The 26,372-nt window shown below is 60.4% G+C and overlaps 1 protein-coding gene across 2 annotated transcripts; it reads left to right on the top strand.

Moving 5' to 3' along the window:
• Positions 1-1,627: 1,627 nt before the first annotated feature.
• On the top strand, positions 1,628-25,439 carry PPM1F (protein phosphatase, Mg2+/Mn2+ dependent 1F). Of its 2 annotated transcripts, none has more exons than XM_074292135.1 (8): positions 1,628-1,742; positions 9,061-9,301; positions 10,711-10,874; positions 15,582-15,784; positions 16,753-16,941; positions 19,707-19,850; positions 21,629-21,722; positions 22,431-25,439. In XM_074292135.1, the coding sequence occupies exons 2-8, from the start codon at positions 9,096-9,098 to the stop codon at positions 22,712-22,714; spliced, it is 1,284 nt and encodes a 427-aa protein (XP_074148236.1). In that variant the 5' UTR covers positions 1,628-1,742; positions 9,061-9,095; the 3' UTR covers positions 22,715-25,439. The 2 variants fall into 2 exon arrangements, with proteins under 2 accessions (XP_074148236.1, XP_074148226.1); XM_074292125.1 differs by lacking the exon at positions 1,628-1,742 and adding an exon at positions 8,592-8,924.
• Positions 25,440-26,372: the final 933 nt, after the last annotated feature.

The raw sequence follows: 26,372 nt of genomic DNA, 5'->3' as shown, positions 1-26,372 counted from the left end.
TTGGCTCAGAGCTCCGCGTCCCAGCAGATGGCGCTCTAACTCCAAAGGTGATACTTGCAGCCCCATGGCATTCATTCCTCCGCGCAGCAGTTAGTGGAGGGATGGCTGTCCCCAAGGCGGCCTCGGTCTCCCACTGCTCACCCAATCCCCCTACAACTCGGGCTCCTCGCTTCTAAAAAGGGGCGGGGCTAGCCCACCGCCGGGGACACAGTAGGAGCCTACTATTTGCCCTTCTGACTAGATCTCTCTGCTCTGAATCCTTAAGACCTGGAAGCCACTGAATGGAGGGGGGGGGGAAGAGAGGGGGCAAGAAACAGAAACTCTGCCAGTCCCCGCCCCCACCCCGGCCGCTCAGGACAGTGACTGCCAGCGTCCGGGCCCGGGTGACCAAGCAGAAGGCCGCACCCTGGCCCTCGCAGCCTCTGTTTCTGGGACAATCCTTTGGCCTCTACGGCGGATATTGTGGTGGATGAGCCAGTCTGTGGACTTGGGGAGTCCAGTGGGAGGCTCTCGAGGAGGCCCACACATCCGGGCGCCTGACTGCTTCTCCTGGTGTGAGCGCTCCTCCCTCCAAGCCTCCCCACCCCGCTGAGCCCCTGAATCAGCCAGCCCCGGGCCCGGGTTTCAGCTCAGAGCTGGAGTGGGGGCTTGGGAGTGGAGACATCGGACGGGGAAACATGAGTCAAGGACCAGAGCCATCGGCCGGGTGTGCGGGCACCCTGCCCGCCCGCTGGACCAGGAGCCCGGGAGGCGGACTTCACGAGGCTGGCAGGTGCCACTGTCGCCGGCCGGGGAGTTCAGCAGGGAGGTGCCCTCATTTGGGCCCCCGTAACCCAAGGTCAAGCCTAAAGCTGCCTCTGGGTCACCCCCAGGCCTGAGGCCGGACAGGGGGATGCTCAGAGAGAGGTCACAATCAGCACATGCGCGGAGCGCCCCGCCCGCGGCAGCTCCACCAGAGGGCTCCCATTTGCCAGAGTCCGGGGCGGGTTCAGCCTCCTAAGCTTCCGGCCGTGGTGGGGGGCAAGGGGGGGCGGTCCCTGCCCTCCGGAGCCTCCAGTCCCGCGAGGGAGGGAGAGGCCCAAGGAGCTACATAAGGAGATACATAAGGAGATACACGCCGAGATACATTGTAGCTACCATGTTCCCGGGTTGGAATGTTAGAGATACAAAGTAACTGCGAGCTAACGGGGAGGGAATCCCGGGGGTCTTCACCCTTCTTGACCCTAAGCTCCCGCCCTCAGGGGGAGGAGAGAGGATTTACCCGGGGGAGATGAGGACGCAGTAATTACCACGTTAGAGATACTTTGTAGCTCCAAAGTTACGTAAGGGCGCTGGAACGCCATGTTAGAGATACACTGTAACTCCAAAGTTAGGGATACAATGTGTCTGCAAGAAGAGGGGGGGAGGCCTCCCGCCCGCAGGTCCCGGGGAAGCCTAGAGCGGCGCTCCGCTCCGGGAGGGCAGCAAGGGCAGCGCCCTCAGACTCCTCCTCTCCCCTGCTAAACCCCGCCCCTTGTGGCTCTGGCCCCGCCCCCTCGCTGGCCTGCGCCTGCGCCTTTGCTTCTCCCCGGAAAACGGGAAGTGAAAGAGCAAAGAGTCTGGAGCCTGAGGGGGAAATGGGGCGGGGCCGGGGCGGGGCCGGGGCGCTGAGCTCGGGTGTGCGCGTGCGCGTGCGCTCGGCCAGTCCTGGCGGCGAGCTCAGACCCTGAGAGTGCGGGAGCGCGGGCGCGGTCCCGAGCCAGGTGAGACAGAGCGGGGTGTGGGGGGACTCCTGGGAAGAGTTGTGCCTCGGGGCCCCCGGGGATGGAGCTTTGCGTGCCCGGGGCGGGCGAGCACTCCGGGGGGCCTCGGGGATGGCCGGGGTCCTGCGCCGCTGACCGCCTCGCTGACCCCACCTGCCAGATGGGGCGGGGCGGGAGCGCACGTGGGCGGGGGTCCCCTCAGGCGCTGCCCGCAGCCCTCGGGGCTCCGGGGCTCTGCCCCTCCCCACGTGCCCCGGGCCACTTGAGCAGGTCTCGACCTCGGACCCCGGCTCCCTCCTCCGCCCTGGGGCGTCGCCCCTGCCCCCGCGCGCGGACACCCCCCACATACTCTGCAGGTCGTCCCGGTGTGCAGGGGGCAGCTCTTGGAGCGGCTTCGCCCCCAAAGCTGGCAAGCGGGGCTGGGGCGTGTGACCCCTGACCCCCGAAGACCGAGTCTGGGGGCTTCTCCAAGGGAGGAGGGGCCTCGGGTCCATCTTGGAGCCCTCGGGGTAGAGATGGGTGTGGAGTGAGGAGGAGGGGCAGAGCTGCGGGGAGGGGGGGGCACACGGGGAGGAAAAGGAGGAGGGGGCAAAGCTGAGGGTTGTCCCCCCTCCCTCGTCCAGCGAGGAGCTATTAGGCTAGGAGAGAGGAGAGAGTGGGGTAATTCGCAGTTCCCCTAGAGAAGTGAAGCCTTTTGGGGGAGGCAGATTGTCCACAGTGAAGGCAGTGAGCCTTTCAGGGGCCCACGAGTGATTGGCCGGCGCTGGGCAGCCTCCCCGCCCCTCCCCCAATCCCCCTTGGTACCAGGCTCAGTGTGCTCAGAACTCCCGAGCTCGCTTGATCTGCCAGGCTGAGCCACCCCAGGACCCCCCCAGAGCTTCAGCCCCACGTTTCCAAAGGGGCCACCTCACCCGCTGCTGGCCCTCTCTGCCAAGCGGGCATTCAAAACCCAAAACCCTCCTTTTTTAAAGGAACCAGTCAGACAGAGGATTCTTGCTCAGTCCAGGGGCGGAGCTGGGGTTCCAGGCCGGGTTCGGCTCAGGCTGCCCCAGATCCCCCTCGGACTTTGCCCCGCAGACCTGGAGCCCCGGAGGAGAAAGATTGGCCGGCCCTTTTTTTCCAATTTCTTTTTTTATTATGAATGAAATCATCAGCATGTATAAACCTTATCACTGTAGACAATTTTGGAGAATTATGGACTAACCCATGAATTTCTGAACCATTTTAAGGAGGATATTAAATGTAACGAGATAGTAACAAAACTGCCAGTTTGTATCCCCTCCTGGATTCCCTTTTTTGTTTATTTTGTTTGTATCCCCTCCTCTGTATTTCTGTTTTTGTTTATTTTGTTGCATCCCCTCCTGAATTCCTTTTTTTTTTGTTTATTTTGTTTGTATCCCCTCCTCTGTATTTCTGTTTTTGTTTATTTTGTTTGCATCCCCTCCTGAATTCCTTTTTTTTTTTTGTTTATTTTGTTTGTATCCCCTCCTCTGTATTTCTGTTTTTGTTTATTTTGTTTGCATCCCCTCCTGAATTCCTTTTTTTGTTTATTTTGTTTGTATCCCCTCCTCTGTATTTCTGTTTTTGTTTATTTTGTTTGCATCCCCTCCTGAATTCCTTTTTTTGTTTGTTTTATTTTGTTTGTATCCCCCTCCTGAATTCCTTTTTTTGTTTATTTTGTTTATTCTTGTTAATATTTTATGGATTTGGCTGCAGTTTCTGTAGAGCATACCTCTGGCTGGCCAGCCATTGTGCTTAGGAGCTGGGCCTCCCAGCAGGCTAGCTCATACACAAACACCCCTGCTAGAAGCTTCTTTTGTAGTGGGGATGATAACAAATCCCCAAAGAAATGAAGTCAGCAGGAGAAAAGTAGGTGCAAGTCATTTCTGAGGGGCCCAAGGACCCTGGAGACCCAGGGGTGAGGGGGATGATCTTGCTTCATCTCTGCTTTGAAGGAAGCAAGGGGAAATGGGGAGGGAATACTTTCCAGGTCTGGGGACGGATCCTTCGGGACCTTTCCATCCGGTCCCTGCCAACCGATGGCCTCGGACAGCCTCAGCACAGACTGAAATCCTTGTGCTCAGCTTTACAGGAAGCTGTGAGTTGTGTGAGAGGCCAAAGGGGACAGACAGGAGAGGGAGGTGTCATTAGGCCAGTCTGGTTGGCGTGAAGGATAGGGCACAAGCCCACAGAAGGTGCTGGCCCAGGAGGGCATGGGGGACCCTGCAGGAGTGAGAGCAGGAAACAGAGAGGCTGCCTAATGGGACCCACCCCTGTGAAGTCCAAGGGCCTCCAGAATGGAGAGAACTGATGCACAATCTGCCAGCGATCCCAAGTGACTGGACATGATTGGGACCGGCTTACAGCTCTCACATGTTAAAAGCCACCACAGGTGCGGTCTGCCATATGCCGTATCTGGCTCATTTTTGTACCCGTCGTGCTCTCTGCATTTAGTGGGTTTGTGATATTTTGAATTCTAGCTTTCCTAAGCCAGATCTTCCTGAATTAGTGCTCTCTGCCCATGGCCTCCCCATCTCCCTTCCCCAGGCTGGGAGCCATAGTGGTGTCTGAATCCTCCCCACCCACAGCGGTCCGTGGCTGTGCCATGTCCCTTTTGTGCCCACTGCCAACTGTAGTGCGGGCAGACAGGATCTTGGCCTCCTCATGGAGGGCTTTGGTTGTTCACAATAGAAAACCTCAGCTTTGCCTGGTGGGCTCCTCGGCTGCTAGGAAGCTCAGCTCCCTCATCTCTGGGTGGTCTTCGTGGCCTCCGGAGCCCCTCCCAGCCCTTCACCTTTTAGCCTCATCCTTTACAAGGTATTGAAGTGGGCCGAGCTCACGTCCCTTCTAATTTAGAAAAGTTGCCTGGCTGTGCAGTTTCCGGTTCTCTTCGGCCCGCCTTTGTGAACTAACTGGGCCATCCGAGGGCCTCCAGTGCCGATCTGGGGCCAGGGAGTCCAGCCCCCTGTTTTCTTTCTTTCTTTTTTTTTTCTTTTTCTGAGGCTGGGGTTAAGTGACTTGGCCAGGGTCACACAGCCAGGAAGTGTTAAGTGTCTGAGACCAGATTTGAACTTGGGTCCTCCTGAATTCAGGGCTGGTGCTCTACTCACTGCGCCACCTAGCTGCCCCCCCCACAGATGAGGAAATGGAGCCGAGAATTGGGGTGAGGGGCGCAAGGCCTTTCGCTGAATCCAGGCTAGTGAGAGGCAGATTTGGCCATTGGCCCCTCGAGCTTAGGGAGTTGGGCAGAACCATGTGTTGTGGCTCTCTTGGTGAGGTACCCACTGGATCCCCAAATGAGCTGCTCCCCAGTTTTGCAGGCTGGTGAGAAGTTGACAAGAATCCCGGAGGGGCCAGGGCTTTGGTTAAGAAGGCCTCCGAGGTGTCTGCGCAGCCCGGGCGCCCAGGACGGGGCCTCCACGATGGGTTCCGGGACCTTCTGCACTGCTGGGGTTGTGGGGGGGGGGCGGCGCTGGGCAAGCCAGGGCATCCGCCCAAGCCCAGTTCTTCCTGTTTCAGATGGGATGGATGGCCTCCCTCCCTCCCACCCAAGGTAATTGGGAGAAAAGAGCCCATTAATGTCAACTCCTGCAGGAGAAGGGCATTCTGGGGGGACAGTCATTGTCTCAGAGCAGGGGGTTTGGGCTTCTGGTTCTGGGCCCTGAAGGGATTTAGAGTGAATGTCCGGAGAGATTTCTTGACCATGAAAAGTGGCCCAAGAGCCTCCTCTCCCTGCAGAGCGTCAGGCGGCCAGGGAGGGTGATACAGGGGCTTCCCTCCCAATATAAACCTCAAGGCTCCCCAGAAATGTCAGCTCCTCAGCACTGTCCCTTTGTCTCTTAGCATCTCCGGGGGACATTTTGTTTCTTCTCCTGCTGGGCAGGGAGGGGACAGGCTGGCAGTGGTGGGGGGGGGAAGAGGAGGTTCTGGTGCCTTCCCGTCTCCTGCTGCCCAATGCCACCCTGGGATTTAGACAGGGAGCCCCTCTGAGACGTGGCTGTTTACCTGGGGGCCTCCCTCCCAGGGCGCCATCCGCAGAGTTGGGTTGGACCGGCGGGAGCCCAGGAATCAGTCAGGCCCCGGTGGCTTTCTGGCTTCCTTTTGTCCCAGGGCGGCCCAGGCCAGCTCAGCTCATTCCTCACCAGTGATGAGAGATGAAAAGGCCTTCTGTTCTCCCAGGAAAGGGACCAAAGCTGGGCCTGGTTCTGGGGCTCACCGCGCCCTGTGAGGCAACAAGGGCAGACCTGAGAAGGGCCGGGGGCCACGGGACAGACTGGGGGCCATGGGACAGACTGGGGGCCATGGGACAGACCAGGGGCCATGGGACAGACTGGGGGCCATGGGACAGACCAGGGGCCATTGGACAGACCAGGGGCCATGGGACAGACTTGGGGGCCATGGGACAGACCAGGGGCCATGGGACAGGCTAGGGAGTCCATAGGACAGACCGGGGGCCACGGGACAGATCGAAGTGTCACAGGACAAGCGCCATCAGGGCTGCTTCAGAAAGGGTCTCCTCCCCTAAGTAAAACAAGCCCCCCTCGCCCGGGCTCTCTCCCAAGCCTTCCCGGCCAGGCCCCCTGACCTCCAGGGAGGCTCTCCCAGGGAGCAGCTCCCAGGATATGTCCGGTGGAGGTTTCCTGGGGCATGGGGTGGGGGGGGGAGCATGGGGGGACCCAGTCTCTAGCCTCCGTTTATATCCCAGGTTCTTTAGGTTGGGGGCTGGGACCGCGTTTACATCACTGTGCTGAGCCTTTCTGTGGCCAGTCTCGGCGAAGCCCCCAGACCTGTGCGTTTAAAAGCCTCGCTTTGAGGCGCGACCATTGGCCCTGATTTGTCCCGAGCCCCAGTTAGGTGCCTCTGGCAGGGGGGGATGGAGGGGTGCTCAGAGCCAAGGCGAAGGCCGGGATCACTGGGACCCCAGAGTTCCTGGCAGGGAGGAACTGGCCACTCAAAGAAGGGCTTCAAAGGCCAAACTGAGCTGCGGATTGTTCCTGGAGGCCATAGGGAGCCAAGGCGGTTTGTGGAGTGGGGGGAGACATGATCAGACCTGAGCATCAGGGAGTGCCCTGTGGCTGCTGAAGTGGGGCTGGACTGGAGGGGGCGGGGCTGCACCACCATTGGGGGCATCAGGAAGGGGCTACAGAGGGACTCAGCACGGCATCCTCGATGACCTGGGTGACCCCGAGCAGCCCCAGCTGACCTCCGCCTGGCTTTTTGGTGGGCAGTGGCCCATGTGCCGGAAGCCATCATCTCTCCAGAAAGACCACAAGCCGTCTGGCACCCGCTGGGCACCTTTCCGCAAGCCCTTGACGGCCAGGACCCTCCCTTGGGAGCGACCCCCACCTTGGGGGATCCCGACTCTGCCACCACGTGGGCATCCCTGGGCAGTCAGTGCCAGGCAGTGCCCGGGAAGGAAGCTGGGGCTCCTCAAGGGGAGTCACCCTGCCCTCCAAATAATCCAGTGGAAGGTCTGGCGAGCTTTGTCCTAGGAATAGGATCCTGGCAGCGTGTGGGAAAGAGCCCCAGGAGGGGCCCGGAGGCCTTCCAGGCCCTGGAGGCCCAGCAGCTTTGGGGGAGAGCCCGCTGGCGCCCAGCGTGCCCGGGGAGGGATGTGGCGGCAGGGTCCGTGGGTCAGGAGGAAGTGTCGGGGCCGAGGGGCAGATCGCAGGGGAACGTGCGGTAAGTGACGGCGATGGCCCCCCAGGGGCTGCAGGACCTCCTCAGGAAGTTCTGTGACCGCCCACTATGTGCCAGGGCTGCCCTCCAGAGGAACTGGCAAACAACAGGCTAATATAAAACCAGTGCCCGGTATTTGTTCTGGGCCAGGCCCAGTGTGGTTCTTGAGCTGAGATTGGCAGGGATTCTGAAAGGCAAAACTGAGGGGTTCCGGAGTGCCTTCAGAAGGCCCGGGGCAGCAGCGAGAGGTTCCTTCTAGGCCCCTATAAGGTCATGAGTGGGAGACCTGTGCTAGGAATAGTGAGGCTGGTGGGGCTGGACCGGAAGCCGCGTAGGGGAGCCAGAAGTTGGGGGCCGCTCTGCAGAGGGCCCCCCGGGTCCAGGTTCTAGACTATCCCAGATGCAGCCAGAAGCTGTGGAAGTTCTTGAGCGGTGGGCTCTGGATCTTGGGAAGGTCACTTTTCAGAGAACTGTGTGGAGGAAGGAGTAGCTCAAGGAGAGAGCCCATTAGGAAGCGATTGCCGCCATCTTGGCCAGGAATGCTATGGCCTCCAGCCATGTAGGTGGGGTCCTGGAGAGACTCTGCAAGGTTGGGCCCAGGGGTGCCATGGGGGGAGGAGGTGTGGAGGACGGTGCCAGAGAAATAAGTCTGGGAAAGGGGGCGTCAATGACCTCCAGAGTGAGGGAAATTTGGGGGGCAGAGTTTGAGGGGAGTGGCAGCAGGTTCCAGCTGCGCCCGGGGGACCTTGGGCAGAGATGCCCGGAGGCGAGGTGGCGATGAGGGCGTTGACCAAATCTGAGCCCTCTCGGCCAATCCTCACACCCCTGGGAGCTGATGAGGGCACCAAGAGGGTAGAATGAGGGGAGAAAAGGCCAGGGCTGTCGAGGGGTCGGGGGGTAAAGGGCAAAGGAGCCTGGGAAGGAGGGAGGGAGGAGGAGAGCCCCCCAAATAGAGGGGTTCGGGAAGGCGGAGGGGCAGCGTCAGTGAGGGCGGGAGCCAGATTGCCGAGGCTGAAGGAGGCCAGAGAGGAAGGCCCCTGGGGGAGGGGGAGGCAGCTGGGAGAGATAGGCAGGGCTGGCCAGTCTGTCAGCAGAGCATCTTCCCGGCTTTCTTGTGGGAGAGTGGGAGACGCGAGGTCGGCCCAGGAGGCATTGCTCGGCCAGGACATCCCCGCGCCGGCTGGCCCAGCAGGGGTAGAGATCCAGGGGGCCTGGGATCCAGTGCTGCTCCGTGCCCTCAGGGCATGTATTCAGGACCTACTATGTGCTGGCCACGAAGGTGCCGTGGACGCACGAGGCTCACGGTTGGACAGATGCACTCTGAGCCAGCCCCAAATGCCAGCGGGGTAGAGGATCCAGGGGACGCTAGGACTCGGCAGTAAAATGTATTGAGGACCCACTGCGTGCCGGCCACGATGCCGTGTGATCCAGGATGGCGTGGACGTGCTCTACCAGTGTGGTCGGAGCCAGGCCCGAACGCTGATGTGTTTCTAGGCTGGAAGGGTCAGTGTGGTGGGGGCCGGCAGCGGGGTGCCCCCCAGGCCCTTCTGCTTCCGGGGGCTCTGAGGCGGCCACTTCCAGGGGGAGAGCCGGGGCCCCACTTCCCATGACTGACGGGGCCTTCCTCGTTTCTCCCCAGAGAGAAGACTCCCCCAGAGGAGCGATGCTCGCGCCATGACCTCGGCCGCTCCGAAGGAAGGGGGGCCGACGGCCTCCGATGCCGAGGCCGCCCAGAGCTTCTTGGACGCCTTCCTGCAGGAGTTCCCAGGCCCTTTGAACCCCGAAGCGGCGCTGCCCTGGAAGGTGCCGGCAACGCCTCTGAGCCAGGAAGAGGTGGAGGGCGAGCTGACCGAGCTGGCCCTGGGCCTCCTCAGCAGCAGGTAGGCCCTGGGCTGCTTCCTTCCCCTGCCCTGCGGGCACCTCTGGCAGTGCCCGAGCAGACTGACTGCCTTTGGAGAGGAGGGGCCGGGGGCCACCGCTCTGGGCCTCCTGTCCTTGTGTGCAGTGGGACCGGGAAGCTTTTCCCCGGGGTTGCTGGGAGGAGCGGGGAAAGCATTCCCAGAGGGCTGTGACCCCCCCCTCCCTCGGGGGCCCGGCTTCCTCTCCAGCTCCTGCTGGCTGTTTCCTGCTTGGCTGTCTCCCAGCTGCCCACCCGCCTGTGGAGCCCCCAGGCTCTTCTCTGTGGCAGGATGTGAGGGTGGGGCCCGAGGAAATGGGAAGCGGGTGGCCCCCCCGCCAGCTATTGTCTGGGCCCCTCCAAACAGGACGCTGCCCGCAGGAGCCCACTGCGGCCACCTGGGGGGCCTGCAGGAACGGGCCCGTGCCCGCAGGGGAGCCTCTGCCCCCGCTGCCCCCAGCATTCCAGAGGGGGAGGCGTCATCGGCCCGGCAGCGGCCTTGGACCACGTCCCCGACCCCCCCAGGAGCCTCCCCTGCCAAGCTTTCCCCTCTGGAAGGCAGCATGGGGGAGGGGGAGGCGGGCAGAGAACTGAGCCTCCTTTCTCTTTCTCTGGCCCAGTACCACGGTCGGGCTGGGCCAGCTCTCCCAGGTCGCCCTCCTGCCCCCATAAACGTCAATGGCCTCCTCTGTCTCCTCCCTGCCCCCCAGAGCTGACCCTTCCCATCCCCCACTCCCCTCCCATGAAGAATCTGCCTGGAGCCACTTGTGGCCCTCAGTGAGAGACAGGGATTCTGGGTAATTGAGTCATTTTGTCATTGACGCCAAAAGGGAGTCAGTGGCCCTCCCAGTTGTCAAAGACCCTTCGTGGGGGGGGGCGTCCCCTTTCTGTGCTTTTGGAAGAGCCGGGGTTCCTGAGGATGGCTGCGAACCCCAATTGGCTCATGATTAATTAATCGCAGAAGAGAGGCTGGGATGGCCTGATCCTCGGTCAGATCGGGCTCAGAGAGCAGCTTCTGTATCCCCGCCTGACAAAAGGGAAATCGGGTTTTCCCCCAGACCGGGCCGCACAGACCTCGGCCCGGGCTTGGAGCTGCTACTGCCGCCCGAGTGATCCTGGCCTGGGAAACCATCCCAGTGGGCCGGCCCGCGTCGGGCGCCTCCGTCCCAGGGTCCGAGGGCAGTGACGGGGTGGAAGCATCCAGAGTTCCGCCCCAGGGCCATTGCACGGCTGTGGCCCCCCGGCCCCTCCTCCGGAGCCGCCCGCCTGGCGGGTGCCGTGTAAGCCGAGGGCTCCGGTCAGGGCCATAGGCCGGGCCCCGTGCGGGGGTCAGGGGGTCGGGGCTGGGGCTGCGCTCCCTCCCCACGTGACATCTCCTGCCCTCGCCCCCAGGACTGCGCTGCTGCCCCTGGCGTGCTCGCTCACCCGCGAGGCCGTTGCCCAGCTCATGCAGGAGGACCTGGCTGTCTTCAGGCGCTTGCCCAGCCAGGAGAAGGTGGAGCAGGAGGAGGAGGAGGAGGAGGAGGAAGAGGAGGAAGATGGGGTCAGCGGCTCCTGTGAGTATTTTGAATCTGGCCTCGGGGCAGGTTATTGCAGTGCTGTCCCATTTTACAGATGGGGGGAAAGCTCAGAGCTTGAGGCTCCCGGGAGTGGCTGTGGGGAGGCTGAAGGTCCGGCTTCCACCCACCTTCTGCCGCTCTGTCCCAGGGCTTCTGGGGGCCTCCCCTGCTGCCCTTTTGAGGCTGGGGCTGAGCCCCTCCCTCACCTGGCCCCCTCCTCCCACAGCCCCTCCCAGCCTCCTCTTGGTCAGAGGCTCCACAGCAAGGGCGGGCGCTGGCTTCCTTGACCCCCAGAGTGTCCCCCATGAGCCGTCCCCAGCCGCCCGTCACCCGCTGGTTTAAGAAGTTGTGGCTCTGAGGGCAGATCCCTGCCCCCCCGTGCCCCCTCCCACTTGCTCCCAGTGGCCAGACTGGCCCTGGAGACGTGGGTGTCACTGTGTTTCAGCATGTCTGCGCCACTCCCTCTCCTGACCCTTTCCACAGAAGGGAGGGGACTTAGCCAGAGTGTGGGTCAGGACCGAGCCGGCTCAAAGCCCCCGGGCCAGCAGGCTGAGGCTGGTCCAGCCTCCCTCGGAGCCTATTCTATCAGAGCACTCGTGGAGGTAGGGAGGACGAGGACTGGCCCTTGACTCGTCCAGGCGCAGGGTGGCCCTGGCTCGGCCCCAGGCCCCTCAGCCGGGCTCCGTGGGGGAAGCTCTGGGAGAGGCAAAAAGACGGGGCCGCCTTGGGAGTTCCCGGCCAAGCTGGGCGCTCTCATGTGAGGAACCTTGGCAGCCTCTGCCCCGGCACCGGCTGCTCCTGGACGGGGTGCCCGGACTCACAGGGGCCCCTGACAGGGTGGCCCAGGGTCAGTTCCCGGACCTCGTGACCAGCGTTGATCCAGAGCCAGACTTCTTCCGGCCTCCTTCTTCCTGGCCTCCACCTCCTTAGAAGCTGCTTTTGCTCCTTCTTTGCACCCATGGAGAAAAGAACCCGGGAGGCCGGGCATGTGTCCACCTCCCCCATTCACTGGGGGGGGGGTCAGATACCTGACCTTTGACTTGAACTCATCTTTTCTGAGCCCCCCAAACCTTCCTCTCTCGGGTCTCCTTGTCCAGGCCCTGAGCGTTCCCGACCTCCCTTTTGTGTCTGTCCTCTCTTCTTAGGCACCTCTCTGAGCTTAAATCCCATCTCAGTGGGAGGTCAGGCCCCCACTCTGAACCTCCATGTCCTCGTCACCAGGTAAACAGCTTCCCGGGCTTGGTGAGAGACTCTGAGGAAACAGGGAGGAGGGGGAGCGCTGGGGCCGCAGAGCCCTGCCGGTGGCGGCCCCCCTCGCCGTTTCCTGTGCTCAGGTGGCCTTCCTGAGCCTCTGTCTCCCTCCTGGCCCACCTCCACCCGGGAAGTCTCGGATGCGAGGCCTCAGCCTCCTCGTGGAGCGTCTGAAGGCAGTTCCCCCAGTCACGGGTTCATGCTGCCATGGTAGATTGCCATCTTCCCACTGGTTTTCAGCAGTTATTAGGTACCCCCCTTGGTGGGCCCCCAGAGGAAGCCTGCCCAAATGGTCCGGAGGCTCCTCAGCACCCATCTGCTGTGCCAGCTGTGCTTGTCTCCCTGCCAGCTGTGCCCATCTCCTATGCCAGCTGTGCCCATCTCCCTGCCAGCTGTGCCCATCTCCATGCCAGCTGCTTGCATAGTTGAATTGCTTCCTCTTCCTCCTTGACAACCTCAGGGCCTATCCCTGTTCTCTTGGGCTGGCATCCCGAGGCCCTTATGTCCCAGGAGTTCTGGTCGCCCCTTCCAGGGGATCGAGTCCACTGGGGCACAACCTTCCCTTGTCTTTGGGGCCCTGGAGGGTGTAAGATGGCCCAGAGGGGGCCGTTCCTTCCTGTCCCAGGGTGCTCTAGGGGGTGTCTTGGGCCCCACCCAGGCTGCTGCATAAAAAGGGCCAGCACCCGCTAATTGGGCCACAGGGCAGAGGAAAGGCACCTCCCTCTAGGGGCCTTAGAATCCTCCAGGTCAGAACTGGAAGAATCCAACAGAGAATCGGCACTGGAGGAGATCTTGGAGGTCCTAGAGTCTGGCTTCCGCATTTTTGAAAAGAGGAAGGGGGGGGAGGGGAGGGAAAGCATCGTTCTCTCCACCCTGTGCCCATGGACGGCAGCAGTCTTCCTTCTGCTTCTGCTCCTTTCCCTGGTTGCCCCCTCAACCTTTCTCCGTACTCTCTTCCCCCTTTTCAAGCACTAGTTAGCAAGCATTTATTAGACGCCTGCTGCATGCCAGGGTCTAGAGACCAGCCTTGGGAAGCGCTTCCATTGCTACAGAAACAAAAGCAGCCTTGGAGACATAAAGGGCATAAACTCAAGAGAAGCACAAGTGTGGGTAAAGCAAAGGACAGAGTCCAGCACAGTTGGGGGGGGGGGCGAGGGGCGAGGCTCCACAGACAAGTCTGAAATGGGGACAGACAGTGGCACAGAGACTGGGGTGGGAGCAAAGGGCCAGGGCCAGGGGGCTAGGTCCCAGAGACCCTGAAGAAGGGGGGTCAGGAGGATTGCTTTTGTTTGCTTATTGAGGCTGTTGGGGTTAAGTGACCTCCCCAGGGTCACACAGCCAGAAAGTGTTGTAGCTAAGGTCAAATTTGAACTCAGGTCCTCCTGATGTCAGGGCTGGTGCTCTATCCACTGCGCCACCTAGCTGCTCCCCCATTCCCTCGCTCTGCCTGCTCCACCAGCCCCCACCACTGCTGTCATTCTGAGCAAGTGTTCTGGGTCTTCACTCCAGGGAGCCTGGTCCCAAGCTGCAGCTGCCCAGGAAACCCCAAGCTTGCCCGAGGAGGGAAACCCTTTGTGGCCACTCGGCCCAGGCTGGCTGAACCCTCGTCATCTGGGTGGCTTTTTCATTCTTTTCTTCTTCTTCTTTTTTTTTTTTTTTAATAGTTTTTATTTCCCCAAATACACACAAAGATAGTTTGCAGCGTTCACCCTTGCAAAAGTTCCAGATTGTTCTCCCCATCCTCCCCCTCCCCTCTTCAGCACGTAATCCAGCATAGGGCAAACCTGAGCACCTCTTCTGGAGCTATTTCTTATTCGTCTAGCTGCACAAGAAAAATCAAAGGAGGAAAAAACAAGAAGGAAAATAAAATGCAAACAAACGACAGGAAGAGTGAGAATGCTCTTGTGGGCCACTCAGGCCCCTTAGTTCTCTCTCTGGCTGTCAATGGCTCTCTCCGTCACAAGATCTTTGGGATTGACCTCAATCACCTCATTGTTGGAAAGACTCACATCTATCAGAATTGATGTTTGTATAGTCTTGTTGTTGCCGTGTACCATGACTTCCTGGCTCTGCTCGGTTCCCTCAGCGTCGGCTCCTGTCAGTCTCTCCAGGCCTCTCTGAAATTGGTACTTTTTCCATTCTTGATGGCAGCTTGTGACCACCACCCTACACCCCCACCCCCACCCAGCTCCCGTCTAGGTTTCAGCTTCCTGTTCCTGAGCAAACACCCTCCTCCCCGTGAAGCTCCGGGCCTGCCTCTCAGAGTTCCCTGCAGTGCTCGCTGGGGCTGGCTCACCGCACATGGCACAGTAGCGCACCCAGACAAGCCGTCCAGCCACCGTTCCCTTTAACAGACAGTGCCTTGGGCCCAAATCAGAGTCTCAGAACGAGAGTTGGTAGATCCCAGGGTCTTGCAGTGTAGCTGCCATCCCTTATGGGAGTTCTCATGGGCCAACATCAGAGCCTGTCCCTAACAAGCCTCAGTGTCCTCCTCTGTAAAATGGGCACGGTGGGACCTGTTGTAAATCCTCCCCCACCGAGGGATTGTTGAGGCTCAGACGGGCTTGGAGAGTGGGGGAGTTGCAGTGGGAATACTGCGCAGCCCAGCTCTCCGGCACTGGTCTTCTCTGCGCTCCCATGGTGCCCACAGGCCAGGGTTCCTCCCTTTCCATTGTCATTCCTGTGCTTGGGGGGGTGGACAGGCCTTGAGCTCCGACTCCTGCTCTCCCAGCTGGTGACATGGATCCTGCCCCTGCCTCTCTCCAGACTTGTGTGTCAGAGGGCCCCTTCTGGTCCCCTCTGACCTCTGAACCTTGGGACCCTTCCTGCAGGTGGAGCTCAGAGCAGAGCGCCTCTGCTGGTTGCGCTCTGCCTCCCCCCCACTCCCAGTAGTACACATGCCCACTCCCCCGCTGGATTTTCTGCTTCCCACAGTACCCTCGGGGAGCCTCAGCCTGGTGCTCTGCCCACGTTAGGTATAGAACTTTCCTTGGGACAGCCCCAGGATTTTCTTGGAAATGGGATTAAGCAGGGGAAGCAAAATCTGGGCCGTAGAACTTGAAAGTTGGGGCAGACCTTCGAGATCGTCTAGTCTGAGGAAAAGAAACAGGAAGCCCGAGCTCTGAGCTGATGGGCGTGAGACCGTGCCCAGGGCAGACTTTTCCCTGCCTCCCAAACTGAGTGGGCAGAGCCTGGGGCTCTCGCTTCGAGGGCCACCATGAGCTCCCGCTTCTGGGCTCCTACCTCGAAGGCTGCTGTGGGTTCCCAGTTCTGGGCTCCCGCCTCAAGGACCCATCGTGGGCTCCAGCTTCTGGGCTCCTGCCTTGAGGGCCGCCATGGGATCCCGGCCTTCTCCCTGTGGGCCTTTGTTGGCTCAACTGTCGGGGGAGCTGGGAACAGTGCCCGCCGGTGCTGTTCCCAGGGACCATGACCTTCCCTTGTCTCCTCTGCCAGTGCTGGATGCAGAGAGCTTGCAGCGATGCTTCTTCAACAAGCTTTGGGAAGTTTGCAGCCGGTGGCAGAAGCAGATGCCGGCCCCTTCCACGTGCCATTCTTGTTCCTGGCTGACCTCTGTCCACGCCATCCGAAACACCCGCCGCAAGATGGAGGACCGCCACGTCGTGCTTCCCACCTTCAACCAGCTCTTTGGCTTCTGTGTAAGCATCTTGGTGCAGAACCCTTTGTAGCCTTAAGCCCAGGGTGGGGGGTGTCGGGTTCAGCAGAGGCAGGGGACATTTCTTTGCACAGTTAAGGCCGGCTCTGCCCACCGATTCCGGGGGGGGCAGTGGGGTCCCCCTCTCAGCCACAGTCTGTGCTGACTTTCTGCAGGATCCCTTGATAGGAATTGGGCTTGAGGACCACTGGGTGGATGTTCAGTCAATTTGGGGATCAGGGGATCACGGCGCTCTTGCATAACTCTGGAAGGTGCTTTGTAAGGTCATTTCCATCGGGCTGACTCTTTCCGGCCCCATTTGGGGGTCTCCTTGGCAAAGACGTGGCACAGTCGGCCATTTCCTTCTCCGGTTCGTTTTATACATGAAGAACCGAGGCAGATGGAGTAAAGTGACTTGCCCAGGATCACACCGTCAATGCCCGAGGCCAGATTTGAACTCGGGAAGATGAGTCTTCTTGACTCCAGAGCCAGTGCTGTGTCTCCTGCATGTCCGAGTGGCTCTAATATCATCCTTCGTCCTCTCCCCATAGAGTAGCAGAGTGAGAAAGGGCCTGGGACCCCCGGAGCAGAGCAAAGGAAGGCGGGCCATCAGGTGCTGGGATCGAGGCTGTTGCTCTTAGAGGACCCTCCCATTTAGTGTGGGCCAAAATACTCATTTTACTGAGGGAGAAAATGAGGTGGGGGAGATACTGGCCATAGCAGGTTGCAGGGGGGAGTCAGTGATGGATTCTGGGCCAGAACGGGGCCCTCCTGACTCCTACGCTTCTTTTTGACCCAGGGTTCGTCCCTGACGTCCGAGCAGTGGCCAGCCTGTCCCCTGCGGGATGGAGGCTCCCCCAAAGAGACCTTTCCAAAACTGGACTCCCTGTTCTGTGCCAAGGAGCCCTGTGCTGAGGGCGAGGCTGGGAAGGGGCCGCTCAGCAGATCTTTGCCTGTGGTCTCTTTCCCCAGGACCAGCTGGATCGGGCCTACTTTGCCGTCTTTGACGGTCACGGAGGAGTCGATGCCGCCAGCTACGCTGCAGTTCACTTGCACGTCAATGTCGCCCGGCATCCGGAGGTGACCAGAGACCCTGCGGCGGCCCTGAGGGCAGCATTTAAGCAGACAGACGAGATGTTCCTCCGGAAAGCCAGGCGGGAGGTGAGAGCCATTGGGCCTGATTCCCCATAGCCGTCCTAGTACTGTTCTGGCATAGGGAGGATGAGCTGGCGCCCTTTGATTCAGTGACAAGAACGGTTGGTTTGTCTCCCTTGGGGTATTTCATAGCATCGTAGCTGCAAAGGAAGGAGAGCAGGGGATCACTTAGCCCAATCCATGGGGAGGACAAGCAGACTCTCAGGGAGCCGGCTCACTCAGGAAGGTTTGCTGGAGGTCTGCGCCTTCATTTGGTGCTGGAGAGCCCATAGCACGCTCTAAACTCCCATCAGCCACTACCTCTCTGCTCTTGGCAGTTCTGAGATGTTCCAGGGCCAGAGAAGGTGCAGACCTGCTTAGGTGAAAGGAATCTCCTCCTCTGGGAGTGCCCCATTCCCCCAAGTCACAGGCATAGCCCCTGACAGTCCTGTAAGGTCAGGCCTCCTTAATTCACTCAAACTCTCCAGAGTAACCAGTTCTCTTAGCTGCCAGAGCCAACAACCTTTTCTCCATTCCCCAGCCTCTCTGCAGCCTGCTCCGCTGTGCATCACTACCTCCTCCTTGAGCCTTTCTCCTCCCTAGATTTCCAAGACACTCTCCCAGCTCAGCTCCTCTGCCTCTTTTGCTGGATCCTCCTCCAGGTCACGCCCTCTCTACGGGGGAGGTGTCCCCTACAGATCTGTCTTGAGCTCTCTTCTCTGTTCCCTCTGTGCCATTTCATGGGGTGATCTCATCTGCTCCCATGGATTCAATTACCATATCTATGCTGATGACTCAAATCTGCTTTTTTTTTTACCCCAACTTCCCTGCTGATCTCCCATCTTGCATCTCTAACTGGACGTCCAGGAGACAACTTATCTCAATATAAACGAAGCAAAAATCACCATTTTTCTCCTAAACTCTTCCCCTTCTCCTATTTCCCTCCATTTTGGAGGATACCCCACCTCCACCCAGGCCCTTAGTCTCCCAAGCCCAGAAACATCCTGTACTCCATAGTCTTTTAACTCCCACTCCAAGGCCTGTTGATTTCACCCCACCCCCAGCATCTCTTGTCCATTTCACCTTTGTAATTTCTTGTGAATTTCATTCCTGCAACATCTTTGCAGTTTCTCATGGATTTCACCCCTCCTAAACCATCTCTTGTCCATCTCACCTTTGCAAATTCTTGTGGATTTCACCCCCTGCAGCATTTCTTGTCCATTTCACCTTTGTAATTTCTTGTGAATTTCACTCTTGCAACATCTTTGCAGTTTCTCATGGATTTCATCCCTCCTAAACCATCTCTTGTCCATCTCACCTTTGCAAATTCTTGTGGATTTCACCCCCTTGCAGCATTTCTTGTCCATTTCACCTTTGTAATTTCTTGTGAATTTCACTCTTGCAACATCTTTGCAGTTTCTCATGGATTTCATCCCTCCTAAACCATCTCTTGTCCATTTCACCTTTGCAAATTCTTGTGGATTTCACCCCCTTGCAGCATTTCTTGTCCATTTCACCTTTGTAATTTCTTGTGAATTTCACTCTTGCAACATCTTTGCAGTTTCTCATGGATTTCATCCCTCCTAAACCATCTCTTGTCCATTTCATCTTTGTAGTTTCTCATGGTTTTCACTCCCCCCATCTCTTGTCCATTTCACTTTTGGAACCTGTCTCCTCAGTTTCACCTCTACAGATTGCCCCCCTCCTCCTCTGACACTGCCATCCCCTGCCCTCCTCACCTTTCTCCTGGACTATTGCTGGAAGGTCTGCTGCCCCCCGTCTTCCCACTCCGATCCATCCTCCATTCAGCCACCTAAAGGATTTTCCTAAAGTGCAGGTCTGACGATGTCTCTCTGTCTGTTGGTCTCTCTGTCTCTCTGTTTCTGTCTCTTGTCTCTAAACTCCCGTGGTTCCCTAGATTGCTGCTGCTGTTAGTCTTACCTGACAAGAAAGGAGAACAGGACCAGAGAAAGAAGTGATTGACTTACTCATGCTTTACTGCTGGTTAGAGTTGCAAGTGAGCTTGGCACTAAGGCTTTCTGGATTCCCCGCCTATTGCTCTGACCACTAAACAGCCCTGTCCACATTTGATTTTGGGTCATTATAGATCTGGGCTGGGTTGGGATCATGGAAAAACTTGGTGACCCTCAGGAAGGCCCACACGCCATTAGTTTGCGTCCATGGAAGCCTGCCATCCAGACACAGGGAAGGTCTCTGCTCTGCTCAGACTCCCTCCTGAGCCTTGGGCTTGCTTCTGGAAGCCACATTTGAGGAGGGTCATGAGTGGAGCAAGTACAGTAGCTGTTCTCAGGGCCCTCCATGGCCACTGTACCGAGGAGAGGCTCTCTCCAGCTGGAAAGAGGAGGAGAAAGAAGAAAATGTCCACTTGGACTGGTTAGGTCTAGTAGGGAGACTAGAGATGGGGGAAGGCAAGGCTGATTGAAGAGGAAGTCTGTTGGAGGGCACAGGAGAGTGCAGGCGGCGGCCAGGGGCGGGGTCTGCCAAGGCAAGAGGAGGAGAGCACTTCCTCTTACTCTGTGAAGGAGGACACAGTGGGGGGAGTCGGCTGAGTGATGGGAGATGAGGCTCTTGGGGAGAGGCCGCTACTATTTTTGTGAATGGTCTCATGCCGAGAGGCCATAGGAGTCCAAAGGGGGCAGAAGAGTCACTGCTGTGTGGAAGACAGCGTTCCTCCCGGCCCACCTTGTACCTGGCTGGAATCATCACAACTTCCCAGCTCCCGCAGCGCCCCAAGCCTTGACCTCCTTCCTGTCTTCTCTCGCTCCTTACAGAAGCTGCACAGTGGTACCACCGGGGTCTGCGCCTTCCTGGTGGGCCGCACCATCCACGTGGCCTGGCTTGGAGACTCCCAGGTCTTGCTGGTGCAGCAGGGGCGAGCCCTGATGCTGATGGAGCCTCACAAGCCAGAGCGCCAGGTAAGGACCTAGGGCAGGTGACATGCCAGATCATCAGGGTCATGGCTGGAGTCCTTAGTTTGCTGCTCTTAAAATGCGAATAATCACACTGGGACCATCTCACAGGTTGTGAGGAAACCCCTGGGTAAAATGGCGATTGCTGTGGCCTTCCCCCGAGAAGGGTCAGCTGCGCGCTCTGTCCAGTTTAGCCCTCGGGAGTCTCTTCCAGACTTGGTTTGGCTTGGGATGTCTGACATGGGGGTGCTCATGAGCCACAGAGGGAGGACGGGCGCTGGTGTTAGAAGGGCCGTCCAGGTGTCGGGAGATGAGAATCAGGCTTCTCGCCTACTGATGCTGCCTTGGAGCCAAACTCCAGCGCACATTAGGCCCACGGAGAAAATTCACATAACAAACAGAAATTATAGAAGGATGAAGTAAAAGTGAAAATTTTTTTCCTAAGGGCAATTGGGGGTCACTTTTGGGCAGGCCCTTGATGAGTGAGGACCCCAGAAGGCCTGGGGGAGGCCGAGTGGTCAGGCTCAAGAGTGAGGCTGCTGTCCCTCACTCTCTACTTCTCTGGTGCTGTAATGGGAGGGGGCTCTCTTAGTCTTGGGGTGAGCTTCCTGCCCTCATGGATGTTCAGGGGGGCCAGGAGCGCCCTATCAGCAAGTTGTAGGGGAGACTGGTTTCCAAAAGGGGCTGGAGCAGAGGCCTCTGGGAGTCTGCTTTGGTCTTTCTGGGTCCTAGAAGTGAGCCTGGGCAGAACCAAGCTCTGGCCTAACGCTCTCAGATTTCTGCACAGGCTCTCAGCCCCGAGAGTGTCGCCCACCTGGGCCTAGGTCTTCCCCCTTGGGAGGTGGCAGGGCCAGCACCGGGCCAGGCTGAATCTTCCCTGGGGCGGCTTTTGGGCTTTTTGGGAAGCAGTTGGGGTAAAGTGACTTGCTCAGGATCACACAGTTAGGAAGCATTAAATGGCTAAGGCTGCCTTTGAACTTGGCCTCCCCAATCCAGGGCAAGGCTCTAGTCCAGCACCCCCTAGTGGCCCCTCAGAGCCAGGGCTCTATCTGCCACAGTGCACCCTATGGTTGCCTCAGGCCCAGCAGTCGAACCTCAGGGGCCTCCTGGGAGTCAGGAGACCCTGTCTGACCTCCACAAGCTGGCTTGACCACAGAGGACCCTGTGTCCGCCGCTTTGGGAAGGGCGGTGACCTTCCCTGTGTTCTGCTTGATGTCAGACATTGGGGGCAAGGCTGCAGACTGGAAGGTGGCCCCGGGGGCTGTGCCCTGCACCAAGGTCTTAGCTGATGGGGGTGCTCCTCTGAGCCCCGCCCCCGCTGGACAAGGATGGAAGCTCCCCTGGAGCATCAGGGCCCCCAGCCTCCTCTCTGTGGGGGCACTTGGGCCTCTGCACTGGAGACCCTGAAGCGATGCTGGGGGGGGGGGACAGTACTGGCTGCAGCTGTTGTGTGGCCATCGTTGTTAATGAGCTGGAGGTCACACAGATACGGGGAGCTGGGGGGTCTGTCCAACCCCCTGCCCACGAGCTCCTGGGGAAGGAACGGCTTGCCGAATTTGAACCCAAGCCCAGCAGTGGCTCTGGGCCTCTGGGGGTGTCCGGGGCTGGCCGTGTGTGGGCCCTGGTCTGGACCTCACCTCTGAGCCTTGGCAGGAGGGAAGGGTGGGGGTTGGAGGGGAGCCGCGTTCCCGGCGATCCAGAGTTGGGCTCTCTGGCGGCTGGGAGCCGAGCTCCTGGAAGGGGGCCCAGAGCCGGGCCGGCGAGCCCCTCTGCTTCTCTCCTAGGATGAGAAAGAGCGCATAGAAGCTCTGGGCGGCTTTGTGTCCTACGTGGACTGCTGGCGGGTCAATGGCACCCTGGCGGTTTCCAGAGCCATCGGTAAGGAGCCCTGTGGGGGGAGGATGGACACCCAGGGGCCACAGGATGGCCTGGATGCCCCGAGGGCTCACCCCCAGTGGGGGCCGCAGATTTAGAGCCAGGGGAGGTACTCCTGTTTGATGTCCCTGGACATTGGTCATCTATCCCTCTGGAATACCTGCAGGGACAGCAGCCTCACTACCTCCCAAGGCCACCCATCCCCCTTTGGGCTGTGGTGGAGCCCCTTTCTGCTCCTCTTTCTGTCCTGCCCCTCCCCCAGATAGGTGAAGCCCCAGTCCGGGCCCACTCGGCGTGGCCCCAAGGACTTCCTCCTGGACATCACCTCCATCAGGCCCCAGCCCCCTCCTCAGTCCCCTTACTCCTGGGGCCCCTGCACGTCCCCTCTCCTAGGACGGCATCGTCAGGCCACTGTCCTGCAGGGTGCTCCCAGGAGCACTGACCAGGGGCCCCCAGATTTCAGAATCAGAGAGGGAGCCAGACAGGGGAGCTGTGTTGTGTGAGGGCCTTGATTCTGGGGTGCCCATGGGCATCTAGGCTTTGTGTGGGTTGGGCCCACCGTCGTGTGGGAGCGGCCCTTGTTGGGGCAGACTGGCAGACCTGCAGTAGGGACCCGGATGAGCCATCCCACTGATCCTTGGGGGGGGGGGGGGAATGCCTCCGTGGGGGGCAGGGAGAGGATTTTGGTGACCTCCGACTTCCTGGTTCCAGGGGACGCCTTCCAGAAGCCTTACATGTCCAGCGAGGCCGACGTGGCCTCCCACGAGCTCTCGGGCACGGAGGACTATCTCCTCCTGGCCTGTGACGGCTTCTTCGACTCCGTCCCCCCGGAGGAGGTGGCCGGCCTGGTCCGCGGCCTCTTGCTGCAGAGCCCGGGCGGCGCCCCGCGCATCGCGGAGGAGCTGGTGGCGGCCGCCCGAGAGCGGGGCTCGCGTGACAACATCACCGTCCTGGTGGTCTTCCTCAGGGACCCCCAGGAGCTCCTCGGAGATTGAGCTGCTGAGGCAGCAGAACCTGCGGGTGGGAGGCTCGGCCTCTGCCTTCTCAGGGCTCCGGAGGGGGGCCCTGAGAGCTCTTGTGGCCAGGCACCCCTCTTCCTGCCTGGGCCTCCCTGCCTCCCTTCTCCCCACATCCCCACCCTAGGGGTTCCTTAGGAAATGGGGGCCCGGTGGGGCCTGCTCCCTCCAGTGTTATTGACCCTTCCCGAGGTCTCAGGCCCAGCCCCCTTGCCCCCCATCATAGAAACGGCTCCCTTCCGTGCACTTAGGTCAGCGCCCCCTGAGGTGCCAGGAGAGAACCAGCCCCGCATGCATGGCCCAGCTGCCAGCAGGATTACCAAAGATCTCTGTGGGAAGCCCGCCCTCTGGGACCGGGCCTGGGCCTGGGCCTGGGCCGGCTTTCACAGACCAGACACACCAAAGACAAGGGGGGCTGCCCCACGGGCCTCCTTGGCCGCGGGTGGGGGGAGCAGGAGGAGGAAATGGAAAGGGGAGCCCCCTGCCCCCCTCCATGACCCCTCCTGGGCAGTCTGGGGCCTCTGGGGCTCTCTGTTACCAGCCCCTAGTGTCAGGCCACCAGGTGAGGTACCCAAGGGCAGCGCCAGCCCAGCCAGCACCCTGAGCTTGATGGTGGGCAGTGTTATTTGCAGGGTTTCTCAGGATGCCCTTTGCCAGCCCCCAAGTGCCTTGAGCCTTCTCAGAGGGTCTCCAGGCGCAGCCCAAGCTAGGGAGGGGGCCACGTCCAGCCTTGGCAAGGACTCCAAAATGGCCCTGGACACACGGGTGATTTTGCTGGAATAGAAGGCCCCCCCCCTAAATCTGGGGGGGGCCTGCCCCCGGGGAGCCCAGGGGCCTTTTTAGAAATGGCGGGAGCAGTCAGGCCATGCTCTCCCCCCTCACCCTCCTGCTTTGGCCCTTCCTCTGTGCCTTACTTTCCTGTCCTGTGAAATGGGTGGGTTGGTATAGGGGGTCCCAGAAGCCACCCACCGAGCAGGGCCTCTTATCCCAGATCCCTCAGCAGTGGCCTTCGTGCCTCTGGGGGCAGAGGCTCCCACTCCCCTCCTCCAGAGTCTGTCCTCCCGGCCTCCCCTTGGAGGGTCTCTCCGCCTCCGACCCCAAAGCCCAGGCTAAGGGGCCGCTCTGGCTTCTGCCTGGCCTCGGGCCCTCCCTGGAGGTCTGACCAAGCCTGAGGTCTCTGGGAAGACTGAAGCCCTGGGGGGGAGGGCCGCCCCAGAGACAGTCTCCAGCTCTGCTGTGGGCCCTGGTGCCCAGCTCCCCTGCCCTGGCACAGGATGTCAGGCCCAGCGGCTGACCCCGGCTCTTCCACAAGCAGGAGCTCAGCCCCCCCCCCCGGGGGGGGGCGTGAAGATGCTGGAAGGGAGCCCCGGGGCAGTCGGGCAGAGGCCCCTCCTCCCCCCCCAGGCTTCCTGGCTGGTCTTGCCCCAGCCCGGGGCAGAGGGGGCTCCGATGGGCCTTGGCATTATGGGCCCCAAAGCAAGGCGGGAACAACTGACGGGAGCGGCGCCTGAGAAAGGCCTGGGACCCTGGCGGCACTAAGCTTGGGCCTCCGTGGGCGTGCCCCGTTCTCCCATACGGGGCCTCCCCCCCCACAGACTGTGCTCCCTCCCTGCTCGGGGGACCGTCTCCTCCCGTCCCTTTGGAAGGAGAGGAGGGGATCCTGGTCCCCCATTTCAGGGGGGGAGGGGGCGTTTCTGGGACACCCTGAGGGGCCCAGCCCTTGGACGGGGCGGCTCTCTGCCGAGGGGACGAGTCAGTGTTATTACCGTCTGTTTTTAGAATGGGGGGGCCGGGAGCCCCTCCCCAGCTGCAGCTCGGCCCGGGCCTTTCCTGGGGGGAGGGGGAGACATGGCCGGGTGCCGCTCAGCACGGAGCCCCTCCCCTTCCTCGCCCGAGCTCCCGAGAGCCCCTCTGCCTTCGCTGATCTCCCCCCCCCCCCCCCCCGCATCGGCCCCCTCACCCTTCTGTGTGAGATTTGGCCGGGTGGGGAGTCACGTCTCGGGGGCCGGGGGGGGGGGGGGAGGGGGGATAGGAAGAGCGGAGGATGGCTCTGGACGCGGGGAGGGAGAGGGCCTGGGGGGGGCCGGGGGGCCTCATTGGCATTCCTGTGGCCGCCAGGCGCTTCCTGCCTCGGGCCAGGCCCAGCTGTGGCCCCCGGGGGCGGGGGAGGGGCAGAGCGGCGGGTCCCGGCCCGCTACACTGGGAGCATTGTGCCGGCCCCGGCGGGAGGGGCCCGGGGAGGGGGGAGGGGACAGCCCGAGCCCCGGGGCGCTGCCTGGGAGGCGGCGGTCCGGCCCAATGGCCAGCGCCTCCCCGACATCCCGTGAGTCAGTATTCCCAGGGGCGCGGGGCTGCCCCTGGGCCCCAGCCCCTCCCCCCGGGCCGTTTCCCGGAGAGGCGGGAGGGGCTGCTGCTCGTCACTCAGTATTCTTTGCCATAAATCCCCCTTCCTCCCGGGCGCCGCCTGCAGCGACTCTATTTATTGGCTAACGCCGCTTTGCATACATTTGCATACGTGGGGGAGGGGCCCGCTTCTGAGATGCTGCTTTGTTCAGAAGGAGCTTTTCTCCGGGCTCCCGCGTGGGAGGCGGCCCCGGTCCCGCGTGGGGGCTGCTTCGCCCCTTTCCGGGGGAGGGGGAGGTGCCGGTGCCTCGGCCACCTGGAGTATTCTGGCACCAAGTATTAATAAACAGGAGTATCAGTACCCGGGTCCTTGCGTTTCTGGGGGCATGGGGTGGGCTCTTCGCTTAAAGGGACAGAGGAGTGATGTCGGGGGCCTGGGGGCGGCCGCAGGGCCTCCTGGGAAATGGCTGGCTCCCCCATTCTCGGGCGGGTGCGGCACAGACCACCCCAAAAACCGGACCGAGGTTCATCCTTTGTCCAGAGTGGCCATTTTCTTCTCGATTATACAGATGGAGAAACTGAGGCCCGTGGGGGACACTTGGGCTTGAACCGGGGTTCTGAATCAGAGACCAGGAATCCTTAGGGACTTAAAGCACCTACTGTGTGCCAGCCTCGGAAAATGGAGCTAAAAAACAAGCTGCCCTCAAGGAGTCCGTCTATGGGGAGGCTGCACCCCCAGTGGTCACTTCCCTGGAGGATTTGTCTGCAGCTCAAGTGGGGGGACAGCGGGGATCCAGGGGGGCTTTCTGGAGGAGGTGGCATGGGACCCTGAGGCAGGCAAAGAGGGGTCTGGGGTGTGGGCAAACCCGGAGGGGCCCTCCAAGTCTGTACTGAGGGCTGCAAGGCTCAGAAAAGGGGGGCTAGATCGCGGGGGGCCTCCCCCACCAAACTTGGGAATTTGGACTTGATCCTGAGACTAATGGGGGGTCCCAGTGGAGGAGAGCGCCGGGCTGGGACAATTGAATAAGCCTCCGTAGTCAAAAAGCATCTATTAAATGCCTACTGTATACCTAATGGCCTGGAGTTGGTCCAAATATGGCCTCCTGTCTCCCTAGTCAAAAAGCATCTATTAAGTACCTACTGTGTACCAAATAGGCAAGGAGGTGATGCCATAGTGCACAGAGCCCTGGGCCTGGAGTTAGTCCAAATGTGACCTCCTAGCTATCTGCCTAGTCAAAAAGCATCTATTAAGTGACTACTGTGTGCCAAATGGCCTGGAGTAGGTTCAAATGTG

The sequence above is a fragment of the Sminthopsis crassicaudata genome, chromosome 1 (assembly GCF_048593235.1).
Source record: "Sminthopsis crassicaudata isolate SCR6 chromosome 1, ASM4859323v1, whole genome shotgun sequence".
NCBI lineage: Eukaryota > Metazoa > Chordata > Mammalia > Dasyuromorphia > Dasyuridae > Sminthopsis > Sminthopsis crassicaudata.
The sequence above is the reverse complement of the archived record's forward strand: the minus strand, read 5'-3'. Positions and strand labels throughout refer to the sequence as shown.

Coding starts and splice junctions, on each gene's coding strand:
- PPM1F (XM_074292125.1), top strand. CDS start 8,837: ATGCCGTGTGATCCAGGATGGCGTGGACGTGCTCTACCAGTGTGGTCG. Junction 8,925..9,060: donor TGTGTTTCTAGGCTGGAAGG/GTCAGTGTGGTG, acceptor GTTTCTCCCCAG/AGAGAAGACTCCCCCAGAGG. Junction 9,302..10,710: donor CTGGGCCTCCTCAGCAGCAG/GTAGGCCCTGGG, acceptor CCTCGCCCCCAG/GACTGCGCTGCTGCCCCTGG.